We start from the raw sequence: 14,678 nt of genomic DNA, 5'->3' as shown, positions 1-14,678 counted from the left end.
ATGCGCCGCACAGCCTCTCTGAAGGCCTCAACTCACTGCAACGTCGCTGGACTTGGGATTTTGGAGTTCATCGCAGCTAAACTCAGAATTGGCTTTGATGGAGATCGGGAGCACGATCAGGAGGCAAGTTACTGCTCTCACACTGAGAGTGGTCGGAAGAGTAAGATTTCTGCTTTGACTTCTTATGCTTTTTTTTTAACTTGTCTTGAAGACTTCATCTGCGACAATTATCTGCTGTGGGGATGACTTGCATGAACAGGACCTTCCTTTCTACCAATTGTGGTATGAATTCTTCTTATGTGTGGAGACTAAATATTTGGCCTTGCGATCCCATATGGTCTTCGGATTCATGTGAGGGACAGTCACCTCGGGTACTGGAGTTGTGCTCCAACACCAGGCACCAAAGACGCACTATGTTAGAGACTGTTATGGATATCGGTTTGCAACAGTACATACATGGCTCGAACTCCTTTATCTTGGGAGTGGCATTTTCCCTCCCTCGCCCACTAGTACATTAATTGAGGGAAACTGGGTCTTTAAGTCCAAGGAGAAGCTCAGAATCTGTATGTGACGAAGCGGAAAGCAAGGAACTGACCTCAGCATTCATGGGTGGTGTTTGAATGTGGAGCAAGATTCCTTAAATTTTCACTTATGGATGCAGTCCACTACCTATGATTTAGCGCCCCCTAAACGTCTTAGGAAATATGGCAAAATCAAGAAGATGAGTGCTCCATGGTACTAGTCAGCTCTTTCGGAAATTCACCTCCAGTGCAGGAAAAGCGAGAGGAAGTGGAGAAAGGACAATGATCCCATAGCAAACGATCTCTTTGTAAAAAAGAGAAATGAATACTTTGCAAGCATAAAAACAGCCAAGAAAAACTACTACACAGCAAAGATTTTCGAAGCACAATAAAAACAAAAAACTGTGTTTGGGATTGTGAAATCTTTTACCCATCCCAAAATGCTTCAAATGGAAATCCCTCCTTCCCAGGTGCTTTGCGACCAGATCGCAGACTATTTTGAGGAAAAAATAAGCCGCATTCAGGATAACTTCCCACAATCAACCTTATCTAACATAAAGGAAATTAATGACACTTCGACCATGTCATATGAACCCCTCAGAAGGTTTAGGCCGGGCACTTTTGCCCGTACTAGGGATGCTATCATATCCTGTAAATCAGGGACGCCCTTGGATTCATGTCCTCCCCTCATTCTTCATCAAATTGTTGATACTGTAAACCCCCACATCAATAAAATTGTAAATGATTCCCTGAGCTCAGGTATTGTACCTAAAGACAGGAAAAAAGCTATGGTCAAACCACTAATGAAGAAGCAAAAAAAAAACCAGCTGACCTATCGAACCTACGCCCCATCTCTCTCTTACCAATTCTTGGTAAGATAACAGAAGCCATAGTACACCAAGAACTCTCTAATTTTGTGGAGCTGAATAACATCTTGCATCGTCAACAATCCGGGTTCCGTCCCAAGTACTCGGAAACGGCTCTTATGGAATTGACCTATTACATTAAATTCCTGCAAGACGAGGGAAAGGACGCCGTCTTGATATTACTTGACCTATCGGCGGCGTTCGATACCATCTCCCACGACATACTCATCGACAGATTGAGAGGCAATGGCATTACTGATAACGCCCTTGACTGGATCAGTTCGTTCCTTTCGGAAAGAACCCAAGTTATATCACTGGGCTCTTTTCTCTCTAAGGAAAAAAAATCAAAGCAGGAGTACCCCAGGGCTTAATTCTGAGTCCTCTCCTTTTCAATATATATATGATGCCCCTCATTTCCCTTATCGAGTCATATGGTATGTGTTACTTACGCTGATGACACGCAATTGATTGTTTCCTTGGAAAAAAAATCTACTAGTGCCGAATTAAATTTCCAAATTTGCTTGACTGAGATCTTTAGGTGGATGGATAACAACCACCTTAAATGTAACTCAAGCAAAACGGAAATTTTGCCCATAGGGAAAACTGAGTTTTGTCCTAGCAAATGGTGGCCTGAGGGCACTACTCCCCGCCTACTGCGGTCGAGTCGGCAAGGAATCTGGGTGTTCGAGTGTTCAACACGCAGCCGCACGGCTGGTTCTCAAACTGCCCAGAAAATCCTCAGCATTTGCAGCGCTTAGAATCCTGCATTGGCTCCTGATTCATAAAAGAATTCTTTTTAAAATCTTATTGACCATTTTTAGAGCACTAAACAATATTGGACCCAAGTACTTAATAAATAGATTTACTCGCTATAACCCTACCAGAGTTCTGAGGTCAGCAGGACAGAACCTTGCGAATACCCCGAAATTTCTTCTTAAAAGGAAAGGTGGCAAAACACTTAATGTTCTGGCCTCCAAAGCGTGGAATGCCATGCCTAATGCCCTGAGAATGTTGCCCACTGAGTCCCTCTTCAGGAAGAGACTTAAAACTTGGATATTCAATCTAGTGCCTCCTTACAGTACTCACCCTATGTCCTATTGCGCCAGGATGCTCTTTTCAGAGCGACAGTTTGCGCTTTATAAATGCAAATAAATAAATAAATGCAGCTCCACTCATCCTGTTTTGATTAGAACGAAATTGGCGTGAAGTTGCAGGACGTCACTAACCGGTACACAGGAGTACCGCTTCAAAGTTTCCAGATTCATTCTGATAACCAAGGGAATAATCACAAGGTGAGAAACTGCGATTAGAAGTATCCAACAGGAGGAATGTGGTAGCATTTTCGGACTGGATATGGGAATAATGCCCCAGTTTTCCTGCAGATTCTCTGCCCTATTGTCCTCTGTTACCTCAATTCCAGATCTTTTGTCCACTCTTTTCCAAACACAGTGGATTTGCTTGTGCTTTTAGGAAGCTGTACGCTTTAATTAGATCATTGAAGACTATCTTTAGCTTGAGTGCCACACCTTTTGCCATTATTTGGGGATGGGAGATTGTGTAGATGATGTTTACTAACTGGTAGAGGTTGAACACGCTGGTTGGTGGTTGCTGCATTTCTGCTGTCCCTGCTCAAATATTGAAAACATTTTTGCATCATACAGATCTCAGTTATTTTGCAGGACACACCCTCATTCTTAAAATGCTGAGTGAGTAGACATGCCAGGGAGAACTGTGTTTGCCTATAGGTATTGCATAGTGCATTGGTATTGGAGTGTAAATGCCTTTGAGTGTCTCATATCATCCAACTAGGGCTATGTGTACCAGCTTTTTTGTATTGTATTGTTTGCCATGTATTCACATGTAGCAGTGTATACTGAGGGTATGTATGAAGTGAATCATTCACACTGGTTGTATAAATAGGTGTGTGGGAAGAAGTTCCTATAAAAGCATTAAATACAATTGTCTTCCATTACTATGGGTGAAATTCTGCCCATTAAAGCCACCTTTAGTGTAGCTTACAGTAAGACCGCTTCCTCATGGGAAAGGGTTCCAATGCTTTTGGCATCTTTATTAGTGGACAGCAAGTCCATTTAAAAGCACTTAGTATTTTTTTTTTGTTGTATTCAGAAAGCTCAAGGATATTGAGGATAAGCACTCTGCAGGGGATTAAGAGGTAACACTTACACTGGTAGTGCCATTCCATCGTCAACTGTTCTAAGTCTCTGCTCTTCAAATAATGCTCAGGCAAGGCCCTTCAAGACATTTGGGGCCTATTGCAGTGGGGTAATCACCACATGTATCCAGGGCCGGCCTTAGGCATGTGCAAGCTGTGCACCTGCACAGGACCGCCAACCCCAGGGGCCGCCACGCCAATATATATCCTTAATATAATAATCCTCTGAGGATGGATACATATTTGCGTGGCGGCCCCAGTGGCAGGGATTTGGCGGCCTCCGGCTCTGTTCCACTTCCAAACACCCTGACCCCATTCCTGAGCTGCGGGGGGCTCCGCCCTGCCCGGACCCCCTCTTCCGGGGCCCCCTACCTTCGCTCCCTGCCCAGTGCCGCCATGAGCCTAGAGCCGCCCCTGATGTATCTGAATACTCCTGAGTGTATTTAAGATGTTTATCAATTATCTTTTAGCCAGATGTACAACAGTTTTCTAAGTGCAGTAAGTTGAAAAGTGTTCTACTTTCCATTGTTGAAATACAATTGAATATTATCCGCATACAATGAGAAACGTTTTAGTCTTCCCTCTAAATCTGTATTAGCATCCTGACCTAGCTGCAACCTGAATGCTGAGTGATCTAAGGTGTACATTTTATGATATCACACATAAACCTGGTAGCCCGCATAAAAAATACTTTTTGAAAATGTATCTATGCATTTGGGGAATTTTTGACATGGTTATTCTTTATCGCATGATCTTCGTTGACAGTCATAGACAGAATATTCCAAGCTCTTTGCAGGGATCCTGAAACACTTTAATTTTAAATAATAACATCTCTGTTTAGATGAGGTCAAAGTCTAAAAATTATTAAATGTAAACATAGCCTACCCAGGCCATTTTTTTCAAAGTATCCCCTTTTTTCTTAAACATCTCTGCATCACACCTTGGCCCATATGGAGTAAAATATGAAAGAAACGTTGGTGGATGGGCAGCATGTAAAGGAATGCTTAACATCTATTGACCCCTTAGGGAGCCAGTGGTGTCCATATCCCATCATTCTCTGCACTGGTGGTTGTCTCAAAGACTCAGTTGTTTTGGCTCGTGTGAGTAGAATCTCTGTACACTTCCATGGATTTCTCACCTTTTTAGTGATGCTTTTCTCCTCATTGTTCCCTGCCTCACTCTGTTTACATGTTTAAATTATTTCCAGTCTTCAGAAGGAGAGTTCTCTGGATTCTTAACATGCCGTCATTATTTCTATATTAACACTCCTTAAGGGGACTAAGACAGGCTCTGATCCTCATAATTTCTGTGCGGGAGTACCACCTTTACATACCATCAAAGGTTGGTAATTCTGTTTAAAAAAAAAATAATCCAAGAGCGCTCTGAAGAAGATATTCACCTCAGAAATGTTATTAAATACTCGGAGTTTAGGAGGTAACAGTAACACAGCATAGCCAGGGAAGGTGTCTCTTCAACTACAACAGTATCATCCCCTCCAAAAGACTCTTGCACAGCGACATCTAAGGAAGAAGTGGCCTCACCATCACTGCCGCTTGGGTCACTGCCATCATTCCTGAGATTCTCTGCCAATGTCATACTTTGTCACATTGAAGACAGGTATCATTCCAACTTGCTTGCCATTAATGACGTCTTAACCGTAGGGTTAGCATTAAAGCACAATAGGCACTTATTGTTAAAGTTAGGCATACACTTTCTAAAAATCATGCCATTGGACGTCAACACCCTCAGTGATGATGGCCTCGACTTCCATTAGTCAGTGTTACTGCGATCAACATGTTCTAATTCTTCATACATTCCGACAAAACTCATAGTCCTGTCTTCCTTATCATTGTCAGATCCAGTGGTACTAAAGCCCCTGCCGGTGGCTACCCCACCAGATCACCTGGCCCATGTCCAACTATAGCTTCCAAATCCATCTGTATATATTGCCTATTCCACTAGTTTTATACCCCCCAACCCCCACCCAGAACTCTGCCTCACATGAAGGTTCTTGGTCTTCTGCAGTTTCAACAGCAGAAGAACCCTTGGATCTGCATTCGCATAAACGCAAGAGGTAGAGGACTCCTCCAATAAGACATAATTTGATTTCAAAATCCAGTAGTTTGCCAGTTTATTCACCATCAAGAACATCACATATAGATGACATCACCATGTTTCATGATCTCTTGCTGCAAGAAAGTTTCAGTAAATATTTAAGCAGAAGTTCAACTTAACTCTGTTACACATTCACAAGGTCCGCCTCATGCCTTTTGTTACCTGATTTGCAGAAGTGACACATCCTGCCACATCTGCGGTTGCCACATTGACTCACGCCGAGAAGTACAAACTACCAGAGCAAGATGACTTGGTGATTGTGTCTGCAGTCAGAAAAAAATCACACCACTACGCCTGAGATTTCTGTCGATCCTGACAAAGAAAATAAAAGTATGGATGCAGGCACAAGAAAGTGCGTGGTATAGCAGCAACCGCTTTCAAGATAAACGTGCAGTATCCCTCTTAGGGAGGTTGTATAAGCCACAGTAGGAAAGTCTGCAGAACTTTTCAGACTATCACTCTAAAGAACATAGACAGAATTTCATGACAATCTTACTGGAAGGTTTGCTTGTATCAACTCCTCTCATTGGTGTCTTTAAAAATTCGGCATAGTTAGTCATTTCGGAGTTCTCTTTGGGTTTTTCTTTAAGAAGATTCTAATGGTTGCATTTAACATATCTGAAGTGTGATGCTCACTTTAAAATAACAAACCATCCCTTCTTGCATTCAGTTCTTTTTAGTTCCCAATTGATTATGCAATGCAGTGTATTAAAAATGAAGGTGAAACAACAGAAGAATGTACTCCTACAATCCCAATTTAATTTCCACGACTTCTGTTATCAATCCAGGTTGAGGTTCCAATCTTTTAGAGCTAGACCACAACAGCACTGTTCATGGTAAAAAAAGACCCAGTCAAATAGGATTTCATCTCGCCTCTTTTCCTCTTCAGTGGATGTTCCTCTGAAACCTCCACCCAAACACCACCTACAATTGCTGAGAAATTAATCTGCTTTACTACTGCAGAGGTGGATCATAGAGCCTATTCCCACCTCTAAAAGCGGAAAGCATTTATTCAAGATATTTCTTGACTTGCAAAAATGGCCTCAAAAGACAGTTCAGACCAGTCATGGACCTCAAACTAGCAAATTAGGATCACGGAGAAACATTTTATGTATTGGCTGTCCATCTAAGCATCTCAAGAAAGATGCATACTTCCTCATTCCAGTGGTGAGAAAACACCAGATATTTCTGAGGTTCATAGTAGGGAGCTCACACCATCAATACACTGTCATGCAAACGGATGTCACACCTCAGACATCTTCCTTTTGCTTGTCAGTAGTTTCAGCTTTTCAGATCAGAAAGAAATTCTTCTTTTCCCATATCTCAATGGTTAGTTGATCTCTCTCAGGAAAAGACCCAACAAAACTTCAACACAACAATCGCTCTGCTGCATCTTTTGGGTCTTCAGGTCCATTTTCTCAAAGTCAACATAGTTTCCAGAACAGACTCATATCTAGACTCCCTCTTTAAGGGGAAAAAAGGACAAATGGCTTCTTCAGATTAAAAACTAACTTCATCTTTCAGAAGTTTCCAATTCTGGCAATAAGTGTTCCAGCAGTTGACCCTGTCCATCATTCTCATTGTTCCAAACGCATGGCCTCATATAGCAGTATTACAACAGTCTTGGAGGACATGTGGTTTCCATGGGAAGACAGATTTTGCCTTTCTCTCCATGGTAATGCAAGAGCATCAGTCTTGCCAATGGTGCTTACTTTCATCAGAATCTTCCTTTGCTGACCTTTTTAACAGATGCGTCCGTATTAGGATGTGGATCTCCAGCACAGAATCTGACATTACAAGAAATGTGGTCGGGCAAGGAGCATCTGCATTGCATCATTATCCTAAAACCGAGAGCAATCCTTCTAGCCCTTCCTGCCTTCTCTGACCACAATCAGAATTTCAATTAAAATGCATCCAAATCATGATGGCACCAGATCCAGGACACTTTCTTGAACTTGAAACAATCATGTAAAGGATCTTGATGAGGAATCAGTCCTTCACCTGAGTATTTAGCACCCCCAGGACGCTCTCAGCAGATTCTGTGTGAAAACCACAATACTAAGAGACATTTCAAAGATTGAGGGTTTTCTTGGATCATCTTGTTTATAAAAACACAGATACAAAATGTGGAAACTTAGCTTGGAGTTTATGGAAACTAGGATTGTTGTGCAGTGCCACTTTCATTGATTCGTTGGAGAAGGTCCTTTCTGCTTTTCCTTCAATTCCCCTTACTGCATCCTTTTTAGTGAAGCTGAAATACTCCAGTGACCAGATGAATCTTGTTCTCTCTAAGTAGGCAAGGCAGCATGATTTCCAGATCATCTTTACCTATTCCAAAGTCTATTCAAGATACCTCCATGCAAACTGAGTCTGCTATCCAGGATGCAAGGCCAGATGTCCTTAGTTTGAAAGCATGACTCTTGAGGTTGTGCAGTACTGCTATTTCCTCAGGCCTCTATGACAGCATAAAAGGACAGTTTAGGCTTTTAGGTGAAAATGGTTTTATATGTGGTGCAAGCATTACAACTATGATCCAGTATTCTGTCAAAAGAATGTCTTAATTCTACATCTTCTCAGCCAAATTCATAATTTGCTTTCCTCTCGTTGCATTTAACAGCCATTACAGCTTGCAGGAAAAGTCCCTCTCAAAGACATTTCATAATGGTACCAGTCTTCAGACATTTTAGAAGGGATACAGAAAACATGCTCTCATGGATGGCAACCTTTTCCTCCATCGTGGCTCAATCTGGATTTGTTTAACTTGCTGACTCTCTTAATTTTTGTCCTTCTACATATGACCTCATTAAAGCATCTCTCAAGGAAGGCACGTTTCGCTAGCTATTACATAGTGCCGGACGATGAGGAAGCTTCAGCAGGTACCTCTAGTTGAGGATTCTCCTAGTGTTAGATATTTGTAAAGCAGCTTCGTGGAAATCCATTCATTCATTCATTATTCACAGGCATGATTGCCTAAACACAGACTCTAGAGCTAGTAAGATAGTTGGTTAGGCTCCTCTAAAAACAAAATCTGTTCAGGTTAACATTATTTCCTATCACAGATGTTTACAGTTTGTTTGCAGATTGCAGACCTTCTGAGGCAAGCTAACTTTTCTGTTCTACGTTTATGGATCTTAATAAAGATTCTATTAAGTTGAACAAAATATTAGTTATTATAATTCTTCACTCTGGGGATTTTCAATAAAGTCATGAAAAAATTGTCCTATCTTCCCTATCTCTCCTTTTGAACAGCAAGCACATCTATGATCGTTAAATCAATTTGAGCCTCTCAAAAAGACGTAACCCTGTGAGGCAACTGCCAGTACAAGGCATGCTGGTAAATGGAAGCAGCTAGCTTCCTGAAGGACAGACATTCTTCTCCTCTAATTAGATGTTACCATTTGAATTGAAGTGATCCAGGTTACTTATATACACTCATCAATAATAAACCTTCATAGAGGGATATATATATATATATATGACCAAGGGCGGACGCCCGAAACGCGTCAGATTTGATGAACTCGCCTTTCCATTAAATATTGCCAAATGAAGATTGGGACTCGCGTGGTTTTTCTGCTCAGCTGCCTTGCCGGTGGTTTGTGATGAAAAATTGCTTTTGTTATATATATATATATTTTATTTTTTTATTTTAGTGATATAAACTTCTATCATTAAAGTCAAAATGAAAACATTTACATGGAAAACATTTGAAGTTGTTTCTGGGTTTCGCCTAGACGGTGCATGCGCTGACTCTGGCAGGCTTTTAAAAAAAATATATAGTGGGCTGACAGCCCATCCATAGCTTACCATTTTGTAGCTTCAGCGTTGCTCTCATTTGCTTCACTCCAGTTTGTCACTGCATGGTGGCATTGTGTGCTTTTCTTGTGTTTTGCCCTCTCCTGGAGCATGGACCAAGTCTCTTCTGTCCATCCACTGCTCCTGTTTTTGGAGCTACTTTTTTCTGTGTTTAAGCACTCCATGTGAGTGCTTGTGTTTTCAGTCCATCTCCCATATCCCAGCAATGTAGGTTTTATTGCCTCCCACCTGCCCCCCCATTCCATGTTGCTTCGATCCTCTCCCAACCCCTTATTTATGCCACTGCACTTTACTGCACCCTATGCAACACTCTACTCCACTCTATGCCACTGTACTCTGCACTATTCTATTCCACTGCACTTTTTGCCACTCTACTGTATACCTCTGCATCCTATTCGGTACCACTCTAGGCCACTGCACTCTACTCAGTAACACTCTAGGCCACTGCACCCTACTCTGTATCACTCTCCACCACTTTTCTCTTCTCTGTACCACTCTATGCTACTTCAGTCTAAGACACTCTACTCTGAACCACTCTACTCTAGGACACCTGCATTCTACACCACGGCAGTCTACGTCACGCTACTCTGCACCACTCTACTCTAGGCCACCTTCATTCTACACCACTGCAGTCTATGCAACTGCACTCTACTCTACGTCACTGCAGTCTGTCACTCTACTCTGTGCTATTCTATGCCACTGCAATCTACAGCACTCTACTCTGTGCCACTGCATTCTTCAGCACTCTACTCTGTACCACTGCACTGTAGACACTCTATTCTGCACCATTCTACTCTATGCCACTGCGCTCTACTCTGCACCACTCTATTCTATTCTTCTGGACTCTACACCACTCTACTCTGCACTTTGTGCCACACTGCACTTTATGCCACTGCACTCATCACTAGCCCCTCTACTCTATCCCACCCTACTGTTACTTCACTACACAGTACCACACAACGCCGTGCCATTGTGCAACTCTACCCCACCCCACACAGTGCCACTGGGATGTATGACGTTACAACGCATACTTTTACTCCGCATACCATTACAACGCGGTATTCACAACGCATACCATTACAACGCATAGCGCTTTGGGGTGCTGGATAGTGGTAAGTATAATTTACTATTCTAACTCCAGTCCCCGTGGACCCTAGGGAAGGTGTTGGATAGTAAATTAAACTTACCTCTTATCCTAGAGCGCCCCCCAGCGCAATGCGTTGTAATGGTATGCGTTGTAATGCCTGCGTTGTAGTGGTAGTGCGTTGTAAAAAATGCGTTGTAACAGGTGCATACCGTGCCACTGTACTCTGTCATTCTCTCCTACACCACTTCACTCTACACTCTACGCTACTCCATACCACTCTTTGCTCCACTCCATACCTGTCTACGCCACCCTAGTCTACCCGCTCTATGCCACTACTATCTACTCCACTCTGCCACTGCACTCTACGCCAGTCGACTCCACACCACTAGAATGTAAGCCACTCCACTCTACACTACTGTACAACATGGCTACAATATATTGGCAAAGCTAATAGCTCTCGCTTAAGTGAAACCTATTGGCTTTGCCAGCGGTTGTTCTCGTTGAATTTTCTAATTCAGTCTGTCATGGCAAATTACAACACAATAAAACAGGATTTCAAAAGTGGAAACATTAAGAAGAAAATATAGCTCCTAGGCAGAGTGAAAACTGACTCGATTTAAAACAAAGTAATCTGTACACAAACCTGGGAACTGTAAAGATACTTTAAATAACAAAAAAAAAGTTTAATCTTTACCTTTAATTAAAAGATAAGGCATTTGCGTTGCTTTTAATGAAAAGATCCGGTGTATGTGGTGTTGTTTGTACTTTAGTTGCTCAATACTTCTATTAGTTACTCCCTTGTTTCATTAAAAGTTATGAATATTTTTTTACAGTTTTGTATATTTCTCCTTTGATCAAGAAAGTATGGCTTTAATACTTTTTTGTGCCTTTCTACCTAGTTTTTCCTTCATGGGTCGGACCTGAACTCCATGCACAGAAATATTCCCCGGGACATCCTTCCTTCCCTGTACGGAGGCACTGCTGGGATTTTGGACATAAGCACCTGGAACGAGACCCTGCTGTCCTCGGAAAATGAATTTATTGAACAGTTCTGCCAGCCAAGCCCCCTGGGTGACGCCTCTGTGTGTAGGATTTTAAGCGAAAGCGAGATATCCGAAGCTCAGTGTGAAGACACTCTTCGAGGAGTGAAATCCCAGCTGTATTACTGTTATTAGTTGGATGTGGCATTAAACTAGCAAGAACAAATTTACGGTAGACCTGGTTCAACGACAGATTCAATCTTTAAAACCTTGCATTCCGAGTAATATATTACTCAAACCACTGTATTGAGAAGCACAAACAAGCAAACCAGTGAAGTATTGTAAGCTGCATAAATGTGAGAAGTGTAGTAACCAAGGCCGCTCGACTCAAGTGTCACTTGCTTAACTCTGATTTTCACTTCTAGTTATGAGCAATTGAAACAAGAGCACTCGGTTTAACATTGATACCGAGGTTACCTGTGTCTTCAAGTAAAACACCGAGAACCAGATTTTCTTTTTTTCTGGAATTAGGATTGTGCATTCCTGTCTGTTTTCAATAGTGACCACAAAACAGCTTCCTCACGACAGTAAACACACTTTAGACAGAGGCGGCAGTGCCTGACAGAAGCAGAAGATCTGTATATGTCAGTAGGAAACTAAGTATTGCAAGATAGAGCAACCTGCAAGTTTGTGAACAAATGAAAAATTAATTCATATGGTCAAACAAAAAAAATCCCAGTGCAGTAATAAACCTCATGTTGTTTCCTGTTATAAAAGAGTATTATTATTATAAGGGTTTCAATGTTTGTATATTTTACTACTTGAGAATTAAAATGTGAATTTGTATCAAAGTGTTCGAAAGCAGAATGTAAGGTTGCAGCTACTATTTGAATGTACCCAAAGAGTATTCAAGAACCCTAGCACATAGACAGTAAAATGTCCGTTTCACATGGGTACAAATATAAATCCACCCCAATTTGCCAATTTTCATGATTGCACAATAACCTATTCAGAGCGAGAGCCTAGTCTGTACCGATTACCTCAGATAAACTTACAGGGTTAGAGTGTAGGACGGCTTTGATTTCAAGTTTTTTTTGTAATGTTTTTATTTACATTTTTTTTTATATGAAGCACCGCTAATCTTTTCTAGAACAATTACTGTTTTTTCCCACTGTGGGATAATCTATTTATTTGCTCAGCTATTGAAAGAAATATATATATTTTGGTATTTTCATTGTCCAGCTTTGGGAATGTATGCTATATTAATTTCTTGTTGGTGATGAGTTTAAAGAATTGTATTAGACTTTATTTTTTTTTTTTACACAGTGCACCCTTATCCTGGATACCTTGTGGAAGTATTACAACGCAATATTGAAGGTGATTTTAAACTACAGTGGGCCATACTAAGAACAATTGCATAAGTTCTTTATTTTTGCTGTAGTCGCTAAAAAATACATAATACTTCTCGTTTTCAAAATAAAGCAGTAAAAATACATGTTGCCAATTTAAACTCTTAAGATTCTGGCAAGCATTACCTGCTACACGTTTTGACTTTGAAAGGTTTGAAAGCACACCATGCAGCAGTAACAACTGTAGTAAGTAGTGTTTTCCTCAGAATTCACTTGGCCCAGGTCTCTAGAAAGGGATGCATCTGTAGTCGAGCCTTAGTGGTTACATAAGTGTGTGTCTGCTTAGTGTCAAGTAAAGGAGGGCTGTTTCAATATGGTCTTGAGCTATATTAACCTGTTCACTAGTGCAGTGCCTTGAGTTTGAGGTTGGTTCCCAGAGCCTAGAATGAGTGTCATGGATAAAATGGTAAAGTTGATATTTTAGCGTAATTTTGGATTTGCTTGTAATATTCAACTCATTTCTGTGAGCACTGCACCGGGCTTTCTTGATAGATGTTCCGTTTAGGCAGATGCCTCTGGTAATAGGCGTCTTCTGGTGTGGCCCTCTTGCAGTTAGTTACATGCTCATTTTGTGCTGGAGTAATTTATTCACACGAGCTGAGAGGGAGTAGAAGGCGAGCTGTGGCAAATAATGTTTCCTACTACTCAACTTCAGGTCTCTTAAAGCATGGCCTTTCTATCCCTTTGGGGTCCAGCCTGTAGCATCCTATAAGTTGCAAGACAGAAAGCCATTTTCATAACTACTCAGAGGTTGATTTGCGGGTTTTGGCTACAGTAAACCCCCTTGCTGCCACAAGGTGCCAAATGATTCCCACATATTGGTAACACAAGCGACCAGCAGCACCAAGATTTCTATAGCCGTGAGGGTATAATTATGATTTGAAAAACTGAGCTGTTTGCGGGCTCTGAAGCGTAAACGGAGAAAGGAAAAATGGATGCCTGCGTTTGAGAAAGGGAGCAAGGGCGCTTATTGGTTTCGTAATAATCAATGCTTTTTACGGTTAAATCGTACTTGATCAACTGGAACAGTTTAACCTTTTATTAATAAATATTTTATCTACTAAATTAAAGGGATTATGTGCAAAATGTTGTATATCTGTGATTTATATTTCTGTGGGCACTTTACCTTGTTGCACCAACATCTGATTACTCGTGTAAATGCAGCTCGATTTTAGTTTGGAAGGTCTCTGGTGCTTACACAGCAAGATATATACATTGTGTTTATTTGGGTAAAAAAACAAATACGGTTCAAATTCTATTTAGAAATGAATAAAAAGCTCGAAGAATAATTGCTCAAAACAGAGTTGGTCTTATTCAAAGTTTCAGGGTGTATTATTTTTGAAATTTTATATCTTGTTTATGGATATCTTTGTCTCCATTGTTTGTAGGGCCTGCTGAGCTATGTGCATGTGTGATAAACGAAGATCAGGACAGGCAGTGTTGCGCTGAGCAGTTTATTGTGTATACCGTTCATTTTAGTGTCTGCCCAAATTATCCCCAACACTTATCATACAATGGAAGTTTGAGTCCATCTTTGTTTGACTTCTCAAATCGTAGTCCTCCCTGGTCATTCGGCATCCCTCCCTTTCACTCATTCGTGTCATGGCTGTGGTTAGTAACCAACCACCAGCACTCATTTTTGTGGACCCAGACTTTTTCGTTTATCACAAGACTTTCACGCAGGGAAAAGGATTTATTTATTTATTTAAAGAGT

At 41.2% G+C, this 14,678-nt stretch overlaps 1 protein-coding gene across 2 annotated transcripts in view; it reads left to right on the top strand.

The window, feature by feature from the left end:
• Positions 1 to 14,263, top strand: part of LOC147665697 (alpha-tocopherol transfer protein-like) — a 62,182-nt gene extending 47,919 nt beyond the window's left edge. For both annotated transcript variants that reach the window (XM_086949586.1, XM_086949587.1), the window contains exon 5: positions 11,475 to 14,263. In XM_086949586.1, coding sequence (XP_086805712.1) covers positions 11,475 to 11,750 — 276 coding nt within the window. In that variant the 3' untranslated portion in view covers positions 11,751 to 14,263. The remainder of the gene's footprint in view (positions 1 to 11,474) is intronic.
• The last annotated feature ends 415 nt before the right edge of the window (positions 14,264 to 14,678 follow it).

This window comes from Lissotriton vulgaris, unplaced genomic scaffold (assembly GCF_964263255.1).
Source record: "Lissotriton vulgaris unplaced genomic scaffold, aLisVul1.2 SCAFFOLD_260, whole genome shotgun sequence".
In the NCBI taxonomy this organism is placed as follows: domain Eukaryota; kingdom Metazoa; phylum Chordata; class Amphibia; order Caudata; family Salamandridae; genus Lissotriton; species Lissotriton vulgaris.
This window is presented reverse-complemented; position numbering and strand designations above follow the sequence as displayed.